The sequence below is a fragment of the Cystoisospora suis genome (assembly GCF_002600585.1).
Source record: "Cystoisospora suis strain Wien I chromosome Unknown contig_1933, whole genome shotgun sequence".
Taxonomy (NCBI): domain Eukaryota; phylum Apicomplexa; class Conoidasida; order Eucoccidiorida; family Sarcocystidae; genus Cystoisospora; species Cystoisospora suis.
The window spans coordinates 25,911-48,665 of NW_027154733.1; the positions used below are offsets into that span (position 1 = coordinate 25,911).

Sequence of the window (22,755 nt, forward strand, 5' to 3'; positions counted from 1 at the left end):
CTGTGTTGGGACTTCGAGCTTGGGCGCACAACACATGTGAATCCATTTCTTGCTTTAGACAGGATTGAAAAGGCTTTCTTGTATTCAGTGTCTGCCGCGGCATATCCCTACGCCACTTCATACGCAGGATTATAGCTGTCCAGAAAGGCAAGGGTTGACGAGTGACGGAAAGAATCCTGAGGAAGCGTTTTTCCTGTGGAGACCACCGTTGCCTTAACAAAGTTTCGTCGGCGAACAAATATTCAGCCCCTGAAGCTTAAACCGCTTTCTCCTTCGAGAAAGAACTGTTCTCTTCTTGGCTACGCTGTCTACGATGTTGCGAGCCCCACCAAACACCCGCCGGACCAGAGTCATTCCCTCATCTAGACTAGAACTCTCTGTGGGGGGGGCCTCCCTGCTCGAATCCCCTTCGCTCACATCATGTTGTCTGCCTGGACTGTGAAATAACGAACACCACCTAGGGGGGCGGCTGTTGCATGATGGATGATGCTTCGGCGATCTTATGAAAACGTGCCTCGGTCTGTTGCGACAATTACTAGAGAAGATGATGAATGAGCAGACTGTTTGCTGACCCACTGAGTATTCCTTTCTTCTTCTTCATTTGCAGGTGTCGGGCCGTGGTCAGACCTTGCAGCAGTCCGTTCGCTTCGTATGAAAGTCCAAAGGGTTCTCGAACACCCTGTGATCAGAACCGGTGATGACCAGCGGAGGAACTTAGACGGATATCGACGCCGATTCTCTACTTCCTCACTGGGGGACTTGTACGAAGAGTTACGCGCCGCTAGACGGGGGTATTCTGGCGCTTGGGGGAGCTTGGTCGGTGCAGCGTTTGACAGTCAGGTGTGGGGCCCAGCGTTCTTTCGTTACCGTGAGGTGCTGAAGCATCTCTACGTGGTCTTGGAATGCCTAGAAAACAGTCTTCAACGGGAGCAGTCGCAGCAGTAGTAAGGGCAGCAGAAAGACGGCAGTTCTGGTGTCTCCACCCGGGAATAAACACAAGACGACAACGACAAGCACCACCTTTACCAGTATAGAAGAGAATCCTTCTTACTACGCAACTCAAACTGACCAAGACGAAGAATCAAGGGAATGGTTCTCTTCTGGCTACGGTAAACAGATACTAGCTAGCTACCAAGTTGCTTTCCCCTTCCAGGTTGACGGGGGGGGCGTCGATAAGAACCATCAGTACGGGTCACTCTGCCGTGCGGGGAGGAAGGGGTATAGTCTATTCGAAATAATTTACTGGAACTCGTGAGTGTGAGAAAAAAAAAACGAGCGTATCATGTATGTGTTAGAGGTGATATGTGATTGACGGATGACGGGGCTTCTTTTTAATTACGAGGCTTACAAAAGGAGAGGCCGAGTCCAATAGATCCCAACTGTATCTAGAGGTATGATGAGGGGACGGTCGAGTCGGCCAAGCAAACCAGGTCTTTCGCGTAGCCAGCGCAGGCATTATCCAAGCGTGTCTCTTACTTCTCTTAGCTTCTCGAAAGCATAGAGAATTTTTCTGCTTTCTTTTCTTTTGATCGCAGTCATGATGATGTTCTCGTCTCGGGGCGAGAATCCCCTTCAATACTAGGCAGCCGTGGTAGGATGAATTTTGAGGGTGGGCCTTGACGAAAGAGCGGCCTGCTCGAGTAGTAGGGTGGGTGCATGCACTTCATTTCTCCCAAGTCGCATTCACGTAATGAGAAATGACCACCACAATAGGAGGAGAAGCGTCTCATCAAGTTTCTTCTTTCTCAGTTACGAGAAGTCTCACTCGTATTCGTTGGTTGGTCTTTGAATCGATCTAGCCTTCATTCATCACTTCTTGCCGCTCGTACACCAGGGGGGGCCGGATGGGTGAAGCCACGGACATCGTCTGTAGGACGAAAGGCTAAGAGGAGAAGAAGCCTGTTTTATCGTTTTTACTCTGAGCGTAGTCAGGTCACCACTCAGAGGCTTCTGGACAATCGGAGCTGTCTGTGTTTCTTTCTTTTGCCTCCTTCGTGAAGAGGAGGATGCGCAAAGGAAGACAATAGTCTCGGGCAGATCAAATGTGTCATGTGTCGCGGGTTCAGGAGGTGCACTATGTTCATATACAGAAAATGTTCATAGATACATCTAGCTTTCCTATACAACATACACACATATTCAAACCAATGTATACATTCATACACATATCCAAACGTAGATATACATACATGCATACATACATCAGGCATATAGTCGGCCTGGTGTGTCGTGAGCCAGACTCATGCCTTGGCCTTCATTTTTCAGGTGAGAATGTCATTTTCATGTAAGTCGTTAAGAATTGTTTTTAGTCTCGGTGGGCTTAGCAGGAGCTCTTCTATTTGCTCTTTCGTTTGTCTTCTTTGTGCACAAGCTCTTAAGGCCAACTACATAGAGTGAGAGTGATTCCTTGCTCTAGTAGTACAACTGCTGCTACGAGCGTGGCAGGAGCGGGGGGGGGGGCTCAAGTCGGAGACGGACGACAGGAAACGAATGAATGGGGCTTGCATTGAGTCAAGTCCTGCTGTTTGTAACAGTATTGAGAAGGTGTTTGTCTTTTGTAATAAAAGATCTTAGTCGCATGTGCATACTCCAGCCATGTGTTCAGCTAGAACTCATTCAGGGGAGATGTATGCGTGTATATCTGGTCTTTTCTGTGCGTCTGTTTATACTGCGACGGAACTCCTTCTCTTTGTACTGACGACCCGCACACCTTCCATACGGCGATGGTGCCGCTGACCACCACCACCATCTGCCGGAAAGGACTATACTGCTAATGAAAACCGGAAGGGCTCATCCATATTGCTAGTGAAGGCCGAAAGGGCCCAACCATACTGCTAGTGAAGGCCGAAAGGGCCGATTCATATTGCCAATGAAGGCCGGAAGGGCCCATCCATACTGCTAATGAAGCCTAAGCAGAACAGACAGGGACTTCGTTAGTCGAGAAAACAGTACGCACTCTGCAACAAGAGTTGGGAACTCCCTGCTGCCTTTTTGTGAACGAGGGATGTTCGGAATAGGAGAGACACGCAGACACACAAAGCCATTTCTCTTACAAACAATACAGCAAACGTCAAGAGAAAGAAAGCTGGGTCTCTCGGGTGGGTCGCGGGAGTTGAACAGCAGGGGATCATCGGATCACTCACTCTACGGCAGCGAACGGGGGAATGATGACTCCTCCTCTGGAAGATCACCCGCCCTTGGGTGAGAGGATCCTTTTCAAAAATGAGAAAAAAAGGCGGGTTTCTTCATCACTCGCGACCAGAGAAGGGGAAAGAGGTACAGTCGAAATGATGGGTCGGTCGCCCGGAGGTGGCGATCGGTTCGGTCGTTTTCTCATTTGCATAGTGTTGTGAGGAGTCACCTCGCACGGGTTGTCTTCCCCATATCCACAGAATAGATGGACGTACAGGCGGCGGCCCTTTGCCAGTGGGGTACAACATGAAAGTAAACCACTGTAATCAACAATGTGATCAAACAGCAGTAGAGTACGGCAGCCCCACAGACGAAGATAGGATACAACAGAGGTGGAGAGCTGCGGGCTACTCGCCTGCATGCCGGTGCAGATGTATGGACACCTTGTGTTCTTTCGCGATGAAACATAAGGCTAAGGAAGAACGATCGTCTTAATGTAAGAAGCGAGGTGAATTCAAACCAAGGGGGACCACTTCAAAAGAACAATCAGTTCAAGCACCGAGATGCGTTTCGACTGTGTATTGTGGGCCACCGGGAGATTCATCCAACCACAAGTTGCGCTTGGTCAAAGATCTCGCGGAGATGCGGCAGAGGACGAAATTCGTGTCACCCTTCTGGCCCCTAATGTACGATTGCTACAGGGGGCGTTAATAAAAAAGAAAGAGGCTGTGCGTTGTCCTCTAGATGATCTTGTCAGGAAAACTTCGTTTGTAGTGTATGGCTGGTCAGTGAGCTATCGGCTGTTCTGTGGTTAGGCTCCTCCCCCTTCCCATCATACAGTACGGATTCCATTTCTCATGCGCATGCAAATTCATCAGGTAGGCGGTGTTCTGTCAGGTAATCTCCAGCCCCGTTGTTCCTCAAACATAGTTTACTAGTGCTAGCCAGCTTGTCACACTGATCGTCATTCCTTGATTTGTCTCAGGGGACCATCGATGCTTCGTTCCTTCGATGCTCCCTCCCACCGACAGCAACGAGACTGCTCGAGCCGAATGAATCGCGGAATCGAGACCTCGATCCATTCGCTCTTCTTTCTTCCTTCTGTACTTCTCCTCACGATTTGCAGGTCTTCTCTGCATACGTAAGTCCTCTTGTCCATCATGACTTCAAATCCTCTCTTCGATGATGAAGCAGCGGCTGTTCCGGGCACGGCCTCCAGGGGAGCGGCAAAATCGGGAGACATCGGTCGTTCAGTCAACAGTAGGCCTTCTCCATCGTCTTCTTATTTCTCTTCCAAAGACATGCCATCCTTCCTTCAGGTTGTCAAACCGAAGGCAACAAGATCCTCTTCTTTGTCTCAAGCTTCCCGTGTGTCGTCGTCTTCTCATTCAAAGCTCTCCGATTCAGCGCCAACCCCGCCAGCTTCAGCCCCCCCCGGGGAGACGTGTCTACCCAGCAGACACCGTCAGCATAATGCGGATTCGGTAGTAGCAGAGGGACAGTTTGTCGTTCTTGTAACATCACAAGGCAGACGATTCGTAGTGAGGGTCCCAGAGGAAGAAAAGCTAAATCCTTCAGACCATACAGGAGAGAATCCCAAACCGGGACAGCAAGACACTTCGCAAGCGGAAAAGCAGACAACGACCGATCCCGATGGAAACAAGCCCCGAAAGTATGGAGATTTATTTTGCTTGCAGTCGGACATCAAAGAGAATATCCCCACCTCAGTATAAAGTCTTTGTCAAAAGCTTCATTCTCTGTTTACTTGTTTTCACCCTCTCCCTTCCGAGTTGAACATACGCTCCCCCCCTGTTACACTGTCTATACACTCGAGCTGCGAGGGGCTCTTTCTCTTTCTCCAAAGGGTGGTTCTTGGCATCTCTCTCTCCCTCTTTAAAGAGTTTCGATTCCCCCCCGCCGAGTGGCTAGGTCATTCTCCTCTGATCTGAGAGAAGGCCGGGCCACGGAAAGCCCCATCAGACGGTCGGCGGGTTGAGAGACAACTTCTTCTCTTGTATTGTGGTGAATGTGACAGTAGCGTGATAGGGCATGTGTTCCTGTATCTGTAGATAGGTAGATAGATAGCACGGCCCCCAGTCCGGTGACTGTTGATAGGAGGGACCTCCTAGAGAAGATTTCTGTATATGTGTCGACCTCTCGCACACCATCCAGCAAGCATTCAACCAACATAGTACTACCTATACGGAGAGAGCCAGGGATTTTATCAAGCGAGAAAGGCTAGGGAGACGTAAACAGAAGGTGGTCCGAGTAAAGACGTGAGAGGCTCATCACATTCATCCGCTCTGTCTTGCGGAGCTAGTCGTCTTTTTTGAAGACATTTCCACGGAGAATGGGAGCTATTCAGTTAGTGTACTTGATAGAAAGCGAAACACATACTTGGGACTCGAGCAGATTACGCAAGTGGACATCGGCAAGTTGTTCTTCTCTCGATTCTACGTGGTACACCTTCCATACTCCATCTGACGGCAAAAAGTTTTGTCCTTCCTTTTTCGTATTTGTCTCCATATGCTCTCCTTCTACCTTCGCGCATCTACATACCTTCCTTCTCTTTTCTTGTCTGTATATGCTGTTCTTCTACCTTCATGCACCTACATACATTCCAGGGTGGTAAACGGAGAGGTGGTGCATGCACTTTCGTATAGTGACGTCATTTCTCAATGCATCGCTCGACATATCTGTTTCTGTATGTGTCACCCGAAACGTTGTTTTGAAGAACTCGGGTAGAACAACTTCATCGTGTCTCAGGGATGCTGTGAAACGCTATTAAAAGTTTTCTCTTAGCTTTCTTTCTTTCTTTTTCTCTCTTTCTTTTTCTTTCTTTCTTTCCCTTCACTCTCTGAATGCTACGTTTTATCTCCCCTGCGTCATAATACATGGGAATGCACAAGGTGGTGGTGTACGGACACCTCTTAGGGGACGGGAGTCTCCTTTCGAACTTGCATCTTGTCTGGAAGGAAGAAAGACACACAGAGACAGAGAGAAAAGAGAGAGACAACAAGAGAGACGACCACAGCACGACTGAGGGCAACAGTCTCTTGTTTCAGCCAACAGTGCGTATATATATATATATATATATATGTACATCTATGAAGAGATAGAAAGGAAGACAGTCTCCGTGTTCTTCACCATAGACGTCTTGATTTTTTTCTCTTCTCGCGTGTCTATTCGTAACTATTCCTCATCATGATCGTCTTTGTGACAGTCTTCATGCATTCAGGGTTTAGGTGGAAAAACATCTGGCCTAACTCGTTACGATCTTTCTCTTTCCTTCTTTCGTCTTTCTTTCTCTACAGAGACAGCTGCGCCCCTTCCCTGATGAAGAAGAGACGAGACACCGGAGAGAAACAGAAACTTGGATGGTTTTCTTCTTCTTCGTCTTCTCCCTCGGACTTCCCTTTAGAACAGTTGATAGGACACCCCTTCTACTCCTCTTTTCTTCTCCGTCAAGGTGTCTGGATTCTAGATGAAGACGAGAGCGCAGGTATTGCAGATCTCTTAACGGACCGGGCTCATGGTCAGCGGGGCCAGCAGGCTGAAGAAGAGGGCGAAGAACTGAACGAGGAAGAAGAAAAGGATGATGATGAGGAGGAAGAAGAAACTGGAGAAGTACAACATGAAGATTTGAGGCGAACAAAGAAGCCGAGAAGTGAGTAGTAACAGTAGTAAATTGAACGGAATTTGATTGCTTATACAAGAGGGAGAGAAGAAGCATCAAAGGCCCCCGCATTACGAGAGTCTATCGGGAGAAACATATACATCAAGAGGGGATTTAGTCACTTCGTCGACAGGTGCCTAGAGGGAGCGCAGACCTCATTGCCCATTCGCTATGAAGGCTGTAAACCCCGAGCGTCGATCTTTCTGTCTTTCTAGTCATCTGTGCGTAGCGAGAGGATGGATTTGAAGCTATCCTTCTGTTCGCTGTGTGGGTCTTTCACTCTCTTTACCAATTATCGTATGTATACAAAGAGAGGATGTATCTGAACCGTCGCTGTTCCTCTCGATCTTCTCCTCTAACTTTGCAGCATGCGAGTATCACTATCCAGCAGGTAAACGATGGAAGCTCTTTCCTCTATCCAGGCTTCTTTGTGTGAAGATCTTCTTGCTTCCAACGGACAGAGAACGAAGCGATCGAAGGTTGTCTTTTATATTTCTACATCATCCATCCTCTTCTCTCGTGTGTTTTTCCACTCTAGGAGGTTTGGAAGAGACATTCTGTTCGGGAGAAGAAGCTATCATGGCGGACAATCGAGATCTCTTAGATGATAACGCATCTCAGCAGCTTACAGCTGCTCGAATCGAGTGTCTCCGAGCGCGTAAGACGAACCCCCTCAGTTGCTTTGTATATGATCCTGTGGGGGGGTTGTCTGTAGTACGCATGTCTCCATCCTTTTCTGAGACAATAGGCTGCTGCTATTCTTTCCATGTACGCGTATGAACGGGGTGTCTATCTCTCTCTGCACAGAATCATCTATTTGGATCAAAGGAAGGTCTTTCTCGTTAAAGGAACACACGTAGAACCGTTCCACAGCATACACATTCTATGTAATACAATCTGTCTTCTTTTCAACGTTTCAGACCATTTCTTCAGACATGCTCTTGTCCCTCTCTTAGTCTCATCACACTCTATAGAGTATGTATTTGCTACCTTCTGTTAATTCCCGTTTGCACAGGCCTCTTGTCCCTTCTCCCTAGACACAGAAAATGACAAAGACTAGCCCGGCAGGGCCCGTGTCGTTTGAAAGAAAGCTCTGACTCTACCATAGCAGAGTGTTCTTGAGTGAAGCGTCAGGTGCCGTCATATACATAGGGTGACACAAGCTTCTTTTCTGCATAGCGAGATGCACCAACAAGTCTTGAATGCTTTGTGTACGAAAAGAGAATGAAGCCTTGTCTCTGGCCGTGTTAAGGCTTACTCTTTGGGCTCTTGACAGAACCGTGTCTCTGCCGGAGGAATGCACATATTGCGCCAGGCTGAGAAACTGCTTGCCGCACCGACTTGTAGATCTTTTACCCGTCATGATTAGCTGCGATGTGTGTTGCGTCGACAGAAGGGATAAAGGGAGAGGAGTTGATTGGTCTTCTCGTTGCTAGTAGTAGCTCCTTTCGGCGGAAGACGAAGTTCTCACAAGAGAAGTACATACGCAAGAAAATGGCGAGGTGAGATGCGAGAACAGGTGGTGAGAACATAAAGCACAGGCCTTTTTAAGAAGGGGAGGGTTATCAGGCTCCATAGCTCCCGGTGTCTTCACTCCTCATATTCGATGTCCTTGGAAGAAACGGTGTCCCTTAGTCTTCATCAGAGAAAAAGAAGCTCGTCCTATACTTCCCCCATCTTATCCAGGGACCGAGCAGTCGTTGCTCTCATCGTTCTCCAATAGATTTGATGTGAACTCTCCTTACTAGACAGAAGAGTAAAAGGGACATTTCGTGCGTTTGACTGCTTGGCCAAGGACTTTCTTGTACACATGTATCTAAGGTGGCTGGAGTCGGAGAAGTACAAGAGAAGAGAGCCTGCCGAAGAGAAGAGATTCATTGGAGCGTCACCCTGGTTGACAGATATAACCTTTACTATAGCCGGTAGTATATCCAACAGGGGAGATAAACTCTAGCGTGGTGCTGTGAAGCTTTGTGCTGTATGACTGGCGATCATGAAGATCCTTCCACACTAGCGTGTTGGTGTCTATTGATGCATAGAATGAATTTTCTTGACATACAGTCCTTGATAACTCTGGTGCACACTCAGTAGGCTGTCCACTGTATCCATTGTGCCGATGGGTGGCGAAGGGTCTCAGTGCTGGCAGCTCTTTTGATTCTCGTCTTTTGCTTCAGACACTTGGAACGCATTACAGTTCTCCCTGCGACGGTTCGAGAAGTTTGTGAGGCGTACTACGTCACTGACCCTGTCAAAATCTCGTAAGAAGTTACACAGGGGACAGACAAGGCGGCCCAATCTTTCTTCATCTGTCTGTACAGTGCTTGGTGCATGCGGACTTCCTGGGAGATGGTCTTAGGAGGAGACTACCCCAGTTTCTTCGGGGATCGGTCGGACGCACATATCCAGCTACATCTCCGCCTTCGTACACACACCCAGGCCACCAAATTCAGCACGTACTTACAACGGAAACGCAGAAATTTTGACATATCTGGAGATTGCATGCACGTAGGCACGTACATTGTCTTCCAGGGTCGTAGTGATATGTCTATAGCCAAGGCTCTCTTCGTGTTGTCGCGCGTGCATGTGGCTACTGGCTGGTCACTACACGGCAGCGAACGTACCCGCAGGGGCGTGTTTTCTTTGCCTCGAGAGAAAGGGAAATTTTTATCCAACGGAGATGTTGTGACGGACAGGGAAGGTGTTTTCGCTATCTCAGCACCTTCCGCTGATCAGGAAGAGAGAAACGCAGAGCCTGGCGTCAGATACTTGATAGACAACCAGGGGAAAAATCGCATGCAGCACCAGTCACCTTCTCTTTTACCACTGGTAGCTTCACGGAGAGAACGCGAGACACCGTGTCCGCTGTTGTTTTTCTCCTTGACCTGTTACTATATCTTCTTCCGGCTCTATGGACCCCCGCGGAGTACCAGAGCGATTCCTGATTGATCAGTCTCGAAACCGCTTTCCACCGACGCTTTTTCCTACCTCTATAGAGTAGAGAGAGGAACAAAGTGTCCCGTTGTCTGTGTCACCTGTCTGTATTGCAGTCATCTTCGATTCGATTATCTGAGCTCGCTGTTGATCCAAGCGAATCTCTCTCCAGGCTCTCGCGCCCTGGTTTTTGATCATGCTATGGGCCTTGTTACCGGGGCAGTCGCTCTGAGGCTCTGTGGTAAGGGAAAAGGTAGTAGGCCGGGACAGGTCTCCTGATAGAGGTCTAGTCCAGAGGGAGGAGCAGTCTTGCCTTGGTGCATGCCCTAGTGTGTAGGATTACACGGCGAGTCCCTAGAGCCGAGTTTGCCACTATGACAGCAGAAGTCTGCTTTCTGTGTGTGCGAGAAGTTATGGGACTCCTAGACAAACACTAAGTGGATCAGCTGACTCGTAGTTCATTCATCACCGAGAGTGACTGTTCGAAGAGAACAACTGGCCAGCGCAGTATCAACGGCATTCCTATGGTCTCGTCTGTAAAGAGCATTTCGGCTCTCGGAAGCTCCCCGGCAGGGCCACGGCGTAATCACATCAGGGCGACTGAGTAGTCGACAGAGCGCAGCCGCATGTAGAAGACATTGATACGGTTTTCCTAGGCATGAAGAGGTCCGCACAGTTCGTACAGTTTCTGATCAACTAGATGCGCCGCTTTTCCGTGGATGCCTCTGCCTTGGGACGGCTTTGGCTTGTCGAGGGATGCCTTCGTCGAGTAGGTATTTTTTGATCGTGTCATGCACTTGTTTTTCCTTGATGTAGCAAGAGAATCGAGGCTTCTCAGCAGGTTATAGTTCGATATACCTGAATAGGTGTGGGTCAGAGAGGCAAGCTGTACTGATGTGTCATTATTGCTTTCTCGTTCGCAGGTGCTGGCCGTGTGTGGAGAATCACAGATCGAGGATGCAGCGACAAGATCAACGCCGAGCTCAACCTATCAGCAACTGTACGAGACACTATCTTTAACATTCCTCTTGAGGCGGTGAGCTCTCCGGAATTGTCAGGGTTAGCCTTCATGTCCAACAGTCTCTTTCATTGTTATGTACCTATCATTAGCAGTCTTTGGCCGTGCGAACCTGGTGGCTGTCCTTGATTTGGGCTTGATAAGTTACGTCAAAAGCTTCTCTGACTTTGTGAACTACTGGACAGCATCGGTTGATCGCTGTCTCAAACGCTTCCCAGCAGTCTCGCGCAGTTCGTGAACTCCTACTCATTGACTTGCCCGTTTCTTTCACTCATCGACACCGAGTTGTTTCTAACGAAAGAAAGACGCGGGTGGTCGCTCTTCGTCCGAGAAAGCCTGTCTGACAGGTTGTGAAATCGACGTCTATAGACTTTCTTGAAGGCGTGGCTCCAAGCTTACTAAGTTCGTTCTTCTACTGGCTTCAGCAGCTTGCTCATGTTTGTATATGTTTGGGTGCTCCTCGACACGGAAGTACCCCTTCGATCCATCTCCTCCTCCTGCACATGGCTTCGGATATTTCCATGCTAGACTGTTCCGTCACATATATGGGGTGTGTGTGGACGAGGGAAGGCTGCTGTATTGAGGAGGCCGCCTTCAGTAGCGCGACTGTGGCTCACTTGGAGAGAGAGAGACTTGTATGTAAGTGTCAGTTCTACCCTTATCGGGCACAGTAAGCTTTTCGAAGAACGAACGTCGGGGACCGGTAGGGTGCGGATCACTACGTTTTATGATGGCAGAGACGAGTGGTAGGAATCTGCAACTGCAACGACGCGAACTAGCTGTGGGTTTTTCTTCACGATGATGAGAGAAACTTCTTATCAGTTGTGGACAAGTCTCTCAGGCATCTTGTGTGCACTACGTCAAGACTCCCGTACGAACACCGGTTTTCCCGTGCATTCTTCTTCTTTTCTTTCTCAAAGGACAGCATGGGGTTCAGTTCCGCTTTCTTTCATATACTGGCCAATGGTGGCTGGCCCTCGCCGTTCATTACCTTTCATACGAGGCTTTCTGTCTTCGAGGTCATGCCTTCCCCTCTTCTACTCTCATTCTGGGGTCCTGTTCCTTTGGTGTGTGTTTCCTCAGGCAGAGCGCTGGGAGATGAAGAGACAGCAGAGGCGGAAGGAATGCCCTACTAGCGACACACCGCATGCGAGTGGCGAGCCCTCATCACGTGAGGGTGATCAATCAGAAGAAGGTCGTGGCGCCCCGGTCAGTCGGTTTCATACGGAGCTAGAGGATTTGTATGACGGTGGGGTGGACAGCGCTATTATTGTCCTTGGGTTGAAGAAGGCCATCAAAACAACCCCCGCTGATGCCTTGCCTTTCCTGAGACAGCTTGGTCACCGCTTGGCACTTCTTGCTTTCAAGCTTCTTCGACCTGGTAAGCGAACGAACTGAACTGAGGAGAAGCGAGAAGAGTTCAGCGTACCCAAGAGACACCCAGATTCGAGGTGGTGTGACATAAGGAGGAACCTCTTAGGAGAATTGCACTGAACTCATATCCCACCGAAGGCAAGCAGTTTCCTTCGCTGACCGTCATATCAGTATGGATGTGTTGAGTAATCTAGGCTGAAAGGCGGCGAGGTGGTCTTGACGTCGTCGTCTTGTCTATCTTTCAGAACGTCCTCTTGACAACTTCTTACGTCTCAGTTTGCGGGTGTGATAGATGGATGAAGTGCACGTGTCAAGCAAGGAAAAAGCAGGGAAGCCGAGCGATGCAGACAGGGTTGCGTCAAGGTCCCCGGGACATGTGGCAAAGTAGGAGAGGACAACTGAGTGAACGAGTGTGATGACCCGACAGAGAAAGCAAGAGTACTCGGTGAAGGGTAATTACCGTTTTTATCCCTGCATTTCTCTTTCGCAGAAGGAAGCTTGGTTGTCTTTTGTCATAACTGGGAAGTCGCGTCGGCTATCCACGCAGCGGCAAACGGGTCTCGCGAGTTCGTTCATGTGCAAATGCAAGAATTCTTTTTACGGGAGCAACAGGTAGGTAGTCATCTCCTTTTCACACCTTGCGTGTCGCCCCTGGAGACACTGCTGTAAGTCCCGTAGATGCTTGTTTTTCTCCTACGGTTTTCTGTACTACTTCTTTTCTCGCTCGCTGTGAACTATTGCACGCAGTTCAGTAGTGGAGACACGCACAAATCAAGTTCGCAGGTCTCCACACCGAAGAAGGAGGGGTAGAGGGGTGCGCTGTCTCCTAATGAAAGCCTTTCAGAGCGAGAGGATGTGAGAGAGAAGGAACCTTCGGGAGGCAGCTAAGCTGTATTTTTTGAAACTCTTTCATATGCACTGAGAGGGCAAGAATCATAAGTGGCAAACTGGGTGTTTCCTTCTTTCCTCTGGCAGCAGCACCAAACAGGAGGCGAGCAGCATTCAATCTTCGTAGGTGGTCGGGTCGCGCAGATGGTTTTTAGTCGCGATTCGATGTCAACTGTTCCATACGTGTTGTGTTCGGCACTGGTTGATATGCCTCTTGCTGTCTTCAAGAATCGTTCTCACTAACAGTAGGCGACAAGGTACCCCGAGTCTGTCGCCCCACAGAAGATCTCCCTGTTTCCTTTCGGGCTATGCGGATGATGAGCATTCTTTCCGTGTTGCTGATCTCTTTTTTGGTCTCAGATTTTGCCCCGAAGGACTCACCCTGTGATGAACTCCTCCCTACCTCTAGTTAGCGGTTTTCTCGTTTCTGCGATACGCATGCAACCAGAGAGTGCGTCTTAGCGTTGGGACTGGGCGGTTTCACCATCATTCTGGAGATAAGTGTTCTGCGCCCAGCGAGCTCTTCGTTGGGGTGCTCTTCGGAAGCGCAGGATGGGGTGTTCTCCACTTTCTTTCCGTGTCAGTGATTCGCGCACATTCACCTCGTTCTTTTAGGCTTCTCATTTCTGTAAAGCTTTGTGAGAGTTGCTTCTGACGGGCGGCAGTGCGCTTGTCTACATTCTTCGGCCTTGGGCCTCCTTCTAGTACAGCTTGTAGTCAGTTCTTGTTGTGTCTCTCGCGGCCGAGACAGGACCTGAACATATCCTTCAAGGCGCTCTGACTCCAACGAAGCAGGTCAACAGCTTAGTTGAGTGTTGTCAGTTCTTGTACATCAGCTTTGTAAACAGTACAAACCTCTACAACATGCGGTTACGTGTGGAAGGGTCCCGGCGTAGCACCACGTTGCCAGGCGGGGCACAACATTCTGTCTTGCTTGGCTACGGACTGATCTTCGCTGTTGAGGGGGCCATGCTATACTTTTGCTGGTGCAAGGGAGTTTCTCTAAATTCGGAGAACACTCTCTGTTGACAAAAAATTTGCGGCTTAGTATCGCCCACGATATCTGCTTCGTTCGAGGCTCCGGACCGGTTTCACGGATGGAACAGGCCCGCGACGAGCCTGTTCCGGTCTTCCCCGTGGCTCTCGCTCTCTCTCACTTCAGACAACTGTATCGGTCCCTAGTGATGTGTCCCTACTTTGGATTGCCGCCAGCTGGCGCCAGCGAATTGGGCTACAGGCTGCCCGCGGCAAACCCGGGGCTGTGGGCTGTCACCAAGCGACTAGGCTTTGAACTCTACAGCCGGCGGAAACAGCAAAAGACAGTAGCAGAACGTCGGAGGAGATAGCAGAGCAAAGAAGCAGGGACACTAAACAGTCACGTGCCACCTTTGGCATTGGAGAACATGGATTCTTCTGGCTCGGTCGCAGCAGTCCCTCGCTGCAGCCATCGCAAGCGCGGATGCTCGACGCTAAGCCGGCTAGGTTTCTGAGCTATTTTCTCGCTATTGCGTGCTCTAGTATTTACCTCCCCTGGCACGGTCTAGGTATCTGCCTTATCCTGGAGGCAATCAGGGGTCAGACCAACTGGTTTGCTCGAGAAGCCTGTCGTACAAGCTCCACTTCTGCCGTCAGACCAGATGCATCTGCGGACGCCTAACAGGTAACCGAATCTTCTTCGAATGTCGACAAGGTGCGGCCGCATTTCAACTGAGGAAAGACGGTCCCTGTCCAGTCCGGGATCGACACCTGTGGGCACCAGGTCAGTTTGGTAAGCCTCGAGGATGAACTCAACCCCCATGGCACCACTGGATTCCTTTCAGTCTGAATAACGCAAACTTCCGTACGAAGCATAGCTGTGCAGAAATGCCCGATTCGCACAGACCGACGCTTTTCCGGGCTGCAAGCCAGTAACGTGGCGGGTGGAGCGGTCGTCCAAGTGACGTTGTATACTTACAGAGCTTCCCTGAATCTGTTTGTTCATGTAGGTTCATGTGGAGTCATTAGCCAACGTGAAGTTCATAGAAGAGCAAGCTACCATACAAAACTACAATTTAGTGGTACACAGAAACAACTGCGTCAGCCGGGAGTCGAACCCGGGTCACCTGCTTGGAAGGCAGGTATCCTAACCGTTGGACTACTGACGCGGCAGGGTCGCGAAATGCCCTCTCTGTTAAGGAGCACGCTCGACAATACAGTAAGACGATACTCAAACCTGTGTACAACGGCTCCGAGGAAAGAATTGTCCTGCCGCGCTCGTCACGATCTCTTACCGCCATCGGCTTGTGAACTCCCCCGTGCATGTCGAATCTAGTTTCTTATAGACAGGCGACTACACTGGGCGACAAACAAGCGCCCAGCTTCTAAATATACTTGGCAAGAGAAACACTTTCTACGGAGGGGGGCAAATTGCATACAGTTCTGCGTCAGCCGGGAGTCGAACCCGGGTCAGGTATCCTAACCGTTGGACTACTGACGCGATGGGATCGAAAAATGTCCCTCCGTTGAGCAACTCTCTCCGCAGGGATATAGGACTCTCCGCCCTCTGCAGAACCCCGAAAGAGAACAGGTACTTTGTCAGTGTTCTCATGAATCAGGTTACCGGCTTCCCCATATTGGCGTATTCTTCAATCTCCAGCTTTGTCGCTTGTCGAAATATCCACATAGTGAGCTAAAGCAAGCGCCAAGATCCGGGAAGCATTCTGTACGCCCTCCTGATGACTCGCTTCCTATCCTGGGGGAGTGTATTCTATGGCACCATGCGTCAGCCGGGAGTCGAACCCGGGTCACCTGCTTGGAAGGCAGGTATCCTAACCGTTGGACTACTGACGCGTGAACCCCAGAAAATGCCCCCTCCGTTTTGAGCCTCCATCCCGACAGTAGAATGGAACGATACTCCCTGTGTGCCGTAATCGCGAGGAAGATATTTCTCCTACCAGTGACGTCATAATCTCTCGTCACCGACTTTGCGTGTTACCTGGCCCTCGAATGCCGAACTCAGTCGCCTACTCAGCGTACTACTGAAATGGGGAAAGTGGCCAAGCGTCAGGTAGCATTCTATACTCCCTCACTAGGGTCTACGTTGTATAGGCAGTTGGAAGACTGCTTACAATTCTGGAACAGTGCGTCAGCCGGGAGTCGAACCCGGGTCACCTGCTTGGAAGGCAGGTATCCTAACCGTTGGACTACTGACGCGGCGTGTCTGGTCAGTTTCCCCGTCTCTAATTTCGCAGTGACCTCCATGTTTTTTACTCGTCAGAGGGCTCCACTCGGCAGTCTGCTGTATCGTGTCTGGCCGGGCCTGCTTGGCACTGACCGCACACCCGATCATTATTCTCTGACAGCAAATGTGTAAGGTCTCAGAAGGCATTCTCGAGGTCGTGTGTCTGCCGTCGGGCCGATCGCGGGCCAGGCGCTTCGGAGGCAGTCTTGCCCGCGGAAGAATCTCTGTCGTAAGTAGTGAAGCCCAGGGGCCCGGTCACGCGACCAGCCACCTTGACAGTATTCCTCTTCGCCGGAAGCACCTGGGGAGGTTTCGCTTCGTTCGGATGCGTGGCGCGTGACCACTGCACCGCCGGCACTGACCTGGGTACAAATGCGTTGTCACGTTTCAAGTCGACTGTGTTCCTGGTTTAGCTGCGAGACAGGGAGCGGCGGCCCGCGTGTACCATACCTGCTACTGATTCAACGCATAAAATGGGGTGTTCCACATCGGGGCCTTCACGGCTGAACGTGTCTAGGGCTGTTTCTGGTCTGGACTCCCCTGTTCAGTACGGACGCCATTGTGGCGCTGGGCCGACTCCGTTTCGGCATGCTCCGTCACTCGCGTCCCAGACAATTGTCCCGTTCGGCTCGTTGAATGAGAGTGTATTATTGCCAGCTTTCGGCCCGCAAGACTTTTGCAACCTGTTCGGTTGCCCTTGCCTGCGCTGTAGGATGGGTCTACCTTCCACAGAGATGCTGCCATGACGGAAAGAGGCAATCTTCGGGGTGCAGGAACGCTCGACTATGAAGGTTCCCCTTCTACTATCTACTGCGGCTGGTTGGACCCGTACCATCACACTGATTGCCCATCGGTAGGGACTACCATCAACAGTTGGTCGCAAATTTCACAGGGTGCACCACGAAACAACTTTCCAGTGCGCCGGCCTGTCCACGGCCGAAGGCAGAGTCCGCTTGGAAAGCTCCGACAAGAGGGGGGGCGGAGACAGATTCATGCCATCGACTACAGTGTGTAAGGACCGAAAAAGGGACAGGCATGACGGCATGAAGCAGGAAACTCTGCCAGCGCCCGAACTTGTTGTCGGCTGGTCGTGGCTGCCCCATGCAGATTGGAGCACGACGTTCGAGATTTAGAGAGAGACAGCTTGACACGCAACCAAGCAGGAGCCTCGGCTGGCTGATTTGCAGTACTCAGGGGAGCCTGCCACGAATGCTACCCCGAGATATGCTATTTCTCACACTCTCCCGTGTCCTTGCGGCTCTCGCGAGTGCTTCGATCTGGACCTGGGCTCTCTGCGCCAGCAGCTTCTCGCTGAAGTAAAATCCAGAATTGAAGCATGCGCTCTGCTCACTGCAGCTCCATACACGTGCTGCTGTACAGGCTATTACGAGATACTAGTGGATAGCAGGAGACACTATTCAAGCTCCACTTGGAGGGTGAAGGGGCAAGCCCTGAAGTGTCCCTACCGTGCTGGCTGCGAGACCTTTCTAGGTTTCCACATAGGACACTGCGCCATGCTCAGTCTGAACTGAGACTGCTGACAGTGTTTTTTCTTTTCCTAACTACAAAATGCATGTACGTTTTGCTGCGACCTCGCGTTCTCCCAGGAATAACATCAACTAGATGTCTAAATAGCGGTGGGATATGCAGAGTTCCGAAAAAAAGGAAAGCAAGTCTACTCATACTACTGATGGGGACGCAGCTGCAGGCATGGCTAGTGACTATGGAAGCTGTGTTTGACAATCTAAACGGCTTTCCTTGGGCTCACCACCTGCCTAGTTGGTGCAGCTCATTCGAGTGACTGATCGTTTACTCCATGAAGTCCTCTCAAGGGCACGGACTGTATCTGAAATGGGGGTGAGCTGCTGATGTGAGCTCGACAGCCTTTGCAACGCCCAATGAGGAGGTGTATATGCGCGTGTGTGTATTGTCACAAAGACATAGAAAAGAGCTGAGCGTCTCCTAGTAACGACATCGTGGTCTCCATAGAAGGCGCATGCGGATGCTTGGGTCAGCTGAAATCATTCCCTTCCTTACCTGTTGTCGAGGAAGAGACACCGCTGGCTCATGATGTTGAACGCGGTCTGTGCCGAGATCAGGGCTTCGATGGAGTTCCCCGTGGCAACCTCCTGGTCGCTTCGATCTAGTAGAAGAGAGAGATACTGGACTGAGGGACAGGGCAAAGCACCAGAATTTCAGAGCCACGAGTTTCTTATCAACGAGAGTATGATGGACTGAGACCCATCGTCTACCAAGAATTCCAGCACTTTGGAAGGAAAGGCACTTTATCCAAAGACGTTGCAGAGGAGCGCCGAACTCTTCTTGGAGGCCGTTGATACAGGTAAGCTTGTGTGCGCCACGGCCTGGCTGCGGTGCAGTACCCCTGTTATATGAATGGGAACGATTTGTGCGAAGTACTTGTAATCGCATGATGCCAGGGCGAGGCAGCAACTGCGTGCGATCCGGCTCGCATCCCTTCTAAAGCGCTAGCCTTCCGCGTGCCTTTTCATCCGATTCATTGTTAAACGCTTACGCGGATAGGACATACAGTTGCCACGGGTGTTCTGCTGTGGGCATAGCGGCTCTACCGACTCAAGACGGCAAGCTTTCCGGCATACCTGACTCCTCTCCGAACTTCAGTTCCGTGAACTGTAAAAGTAAGCTCATCACTTCGCTCTCTTGTTGCCTCATGTTTCTGCTACGCATTAGCCCCAGCAGCTTTCTTCCGAGAGTGAGCAGGGCACCCGTAAAACCCTCTCCACTTGTCGCAGCGGCCCTCCTGCGCTCTTCTCCTCCCCACTCTTCCATCCTATCAACTAGACCGCTCTCCTCTTCCTCCTCGCGTCCACCGTCTACGGCCTCAGCTTTTGCGGCGCCTGCCTTCTCTGCTGTTTTCTTGGAGCTCACTAGCTGCTTGTGTTTGGCTTTTCTTCTGTTTTCTTGCAGCTTGAGTACGAGGAGGCGTTTGCGTTGGCGCTCTTGTAGGTTCCCTACAGACTGCCGCGCTAGGGCACCGAAGACGGAACCGCAAAAGTCTACAGCCTCTAACTGAGATTCTTTCGGCAGACTGCCCACGAGCTCTACTATTGTCAAAGAGCAATTCATGAGAAGCTCCACCCGCCGTTGCAGCCTTGCAGAGACTGTGGTCCTATCATCAAACGCGGGCTGTGCTGGGCCAGCTTTCTCCGTTGCTTCTTCTGTCTTTATCCTTTCGTCGCCTGGGGTGCACGGACTCAACGGAGGGTCGTGTACGCGCGGCGACTCTTCCTCAGGAGCCAACTGGCGTGGACTGGAGAAGGCGGACCACGATGCCATCCCTCCTGGCACATCGCTCTCGGTGCACGCGCAACTCCTGATGATTTCTTTCAGGTGGCGGTAGGCATCCGGCGCCTGTCCTACATGATGCATCATCTGCGAACCAAGATAGAAGGTTTGGAAGGCGCCTTCTGAGAGAGGCATGTTCTCGTGTCCGCTCAAAGCGTATGGTCAAAAGCCGTACGGCCGACAACCGAAGGGGACCGCCGCAGTTCTCGAACCGTATAAGATCACAAGCGCCCGGCTAAAAGCACTCCCGTGCGATGGGCGTATTGCTAGAGCCGCCTCTGCCTTAGATGCACGATTTTCACAGCAGGGGTGAGGTGACCACTACGTGTTATGTTGGACTGAGGTCGAAGCAAGCCAAGTCTGTCTTTGACCATTTGTCGTGGTCTGGGCATCATTCTACGACCTAACAATTGTTGCGAGACTCCTCCTCACCTTTGCAGCCAGGAACCTGGCCTGGAGAGTTCGCAAATCGTCGGGTCCACCACAGATTCTCGAGAAGATCTCAACAGCTTCTTCGCTTTGACGGATTGCTTCCACTTCCTTAACTCGAAGTGATGCTTCCACAACTCCCATCAGAAGCTCGGCTCTTCGGAGCTCGAGTTTGCAGGCAGCAATCCGCACTTCCTGGTTCTGGTCGTTAAGCTGCACATCTGTGTCGCTGCCATGCTGACCGCTGGTGAACTGATCGTCATCAGCTGGTGCAGCGGAGGACGGCAGAGGCGCGCCCTTGCTCAGGCCAGATTGAGGAACGCTTTGTACTGCCAGTGCGGTCAGGCCCAGCAGTCGAGGTGATGAGGTCGATTCTGAGACAAGTGCAGACTTGTCGGCGTCTCCTTTGAGCTCTTGACCCGCCGCCCCCATCGACTCACGGAGACTCGAAATGGCCCGGTCAGCGTGCTTGATAGCCTTGAAGAAGGCACCAATAGCCTGCGTGTAGCCTCGAGAGACGAAACAAGCTTCCGCCAGAGAGAAGTAAAACTCCATGAGCAGAAGATCATTTGAGAGACTTGCCCGGTTGTCTTGCTGTCTCCAAGAGTCACGCGCCGTCCCCATGCTAGACTCTCCCTCGGCCACGGCCGCGGCGCTGAGCGTGCGACCGGTATTGCTTGCTGAACTTTCAGCATCATCCTTTGTAGACGAAATAAAAGCATTCGCCTTTTCAGTCGGTACGACTTGTCGCAAGTTGCGTCCCAGGGCATTTACTGCGGCTTCCAGACCAATCGACTTCAAAGACAGAGCCGCAGCCTGCACGTGCCACCGGGCTTGCTCTTCAAGCCCGGCTCTTGCGTACGCTCTGCTGACGAGGCACATCATGAGGGGGACTTCGCCCGGCCACTGCGCATCGGGATACACCTGTGATATTACCTTCTCAACGGCAAGCTGTTTGATCCTGCACAGCAGCAATGTCTCCGTCTCTGCCGAGGCCTCTAAGAGTGCGGCCGCTTCCATCAGCCGTTGCTTTTGCAGTAGGACAGGAAGAACAAAAGATACATCAAATGGGTCCTCTGGCTGTGGTACGTCCGCATCATCTTGTTGCATACTGTCAGTGTCAGGCATTTCGGTGCTGTCCACTACACCTTCTCCAAGGAGCGTCGGGTTCGTTACTCTCCCGGTACTCGCTGGACCCGGAGCGCGGGCTTTGCCCGGCTTGTCGTGATCCACCCATCCGAGTTTTTTTGCCTCATTGATAATGGTGGCAACGTCTGCTGTGCCTAGGCAGGACGAAGCATTAGAAGAAACCTCGTCATCGTCCGACGAGAGAGGCTTTTCCGCGTCTCCGCCATCTGTAACCAGTGGTTGTCCTGAAACGGCTCGAGAGGACGGCGCTCGGGGGCCAACCTTCCTGGCAGACACCGCGCGTGAACTGCTTCGACTGCCCTGCGGACTGGAAATCTCACTTGCGCCTCCTCGAGATCCTTTCCGTCGTCCGTCTGCGTACGGTCCGATCATGTTTCGTCGTCGAGCAGGGGCGACCTCGGATCGTCCGAAACATCGAGAGTCAATACACCCGCTTACGCATGGATGCGCGGGCACATGGTGGCTGGCGCAAGACGCTGTTTCGCAGAAAGAGACACGAGTCTCCCGGGTCGCGCCACTATTGACTTGTACCTAGTATAACGAAGAAAAAGCGGGGCGGTTCTCTTGAGACACTATCACACGCACTCGGAACCAACCTACGTACAGTGCTGGCGATAAAAACAGCGGGTGCTAGAAGAACCTGATGCCGGACGGCTGTGACCACCTCGACGCTGCCGTTAGCAGCAGTAGAAGAGGTTCGAGTCAAGAGTTTAGACTTGGTTCTCTCTTCGGATCGCGCATCCTTCGGTGGCCGGAGTTGTAGCTGGGCTGTCCTTCGAGCCCGCGTCTGAGAGAAGATTGAGGGACAAAGTAGCTGGATAGCAGCTTCGCCGACGCGTCGCGCCTTTTTTCAAGTTGCTACAGGTAGAGAAAGGCCGTTTGCCAGGCAGCAGAAGTAAGAGCGGCATGGGCTTACAACATGTGAAGGTTCAGGGAAACCAGCTTTGCCGGCAGACCTAATATTCAAAAAGGGGAAGTGAACCACGATTTGACAAATTTTCTACGTCGTCCTTGCGATATGGTACTGCGATAGAAAGTGTGCTCCCCTTTCCTACCGGGACTCCGAGGCGCATCGCCGGTACCGAGGAAAGCACGGCTTTGAGGGAAGCTTCGTGGTGACCACGGTCTCAATACCCGGTCGAGTTTCTTCAAGCACATTTTTACTGGGGCTTGAGGGGCCCCAGACCATCACGCCAGCCAGCCGTGTGCACAATCGATACACACCATGTGACCTGAGGGTAAAGTGGCGACGGTGAATCGGAATGTCTGTCTGCGGCTGCGCGGGCCTGCTCCTCCATACCGGGCCTGCAGAGGTCCTCGGCCTCTGTTCAGCTTGGCGGAGTCTTACTTTATTGACAGGCAGCTCTCTTGTTCGTTCACTGCTGGGGTAAGGCGGCAACAGAGCCCGAGCTTTCGGTCCGGCTCCCGCAAATGTCCACGAGCCAGCAGCCATCCTTGGTTTCCCCGGCTAGAGGTATGAGTCCCCGCCGTGTCGCGAAAAGGCAGGGTTTCCAAACAGGAAAAATCTTGACATTAGAACCCCCAGGTGCAGCACGGATCTTGGCAACCGCGTGCAGGAGATGGTGCGATCCGGTTGCGCAGCTTGCGCCTAGC

At 51.4% G+C, this 22,755-nt stretch overlaps 2 protein-coding genes across 2 annotated transcripts; one reads left to right on the forward strand and one right to left on the reverse strand.

Moving 5' to 3' along the window:
* The first annotated feature begins 4,050 nt into the window (after window positions 1–4,050).
* On the forward strand, window positions 4,051–13,744 carry CSUI_004194 (eukaryotic initiation factor gamma subunit protein). The gene is made up of 10 exons (XM_068064387.1): window positions 4,051–4,804; window positions 6,447–6,799; window positions 7,347–7,466; window positions 8,202–8,310; window positions 8,983–9,066; window positions 9,856–9,980; window positions 10,663–10,775; window positions 11,841–12,138; window positions 12,622–12,773; window positions 13,380–13,744. The coding sequence occupies exons 1-10, from the start codon at window positions 4,293–4,295 to the stop codon at window positions 13,479–13,481; spliced, it is 1,968 nt and encodes a 655-aa protein (XP_067923637.1). The 5' UTR covers window positions 4,051–4,292; the 3' UTR covers window positions 13,482–13,744.
* A 5,087-nt stretch (window positions 13,745–18,831) lies between these two features.
* Window positions 18,832–21,365, reverse strand: CSUI_004195 (uncharacterized protein; the record flags this gene model as incomplete). The annotated part of the gene is made up of 2 exons (XM_068064388.1): window positions 19,996–21,365; window positions 18,832–19,650 (listed from the first exon to the last, which is right to left on the reverse strand). Exons 1-2 carry the CDS (start codon window positions 21,118–21,120, stop codon window positions 18,832–18,834), a joined length of 1,944 nt encoding a protein of 647 aa, XP_067923638.1. The 5' UTR covers window positions 21,121–21,365.
* Between the last annotated feature and the right edge of the window lie 1,390 nt (window positions 21,366–22,755).

Excerpts from the sequence above, each read along its gene's own strand:
- CSUI_004194 (XM_068064387.1), top strand. The coding sequence starts at position 4,293 with ATGACTTCAAATCCTCTCTTCGATGATGAAGCAGCGGCTGTTCCGGGC. Across the intron at positions 7,467-8,201 it reads AATCGAGTGTCTCCGAGCGC|AAGGGATAAAGGGAGAGGAG; the intron begins GTAAGACGAACC and ends TTGCGTCGACAG. Across the intron at positions 8,311-8,982 it reads ATACGCAAGAAAATGGCGAG|ACACTTGGAACGCATTACAG; the intron begins GTGAGATGCGAG and ends CTTTTGCTTCAG.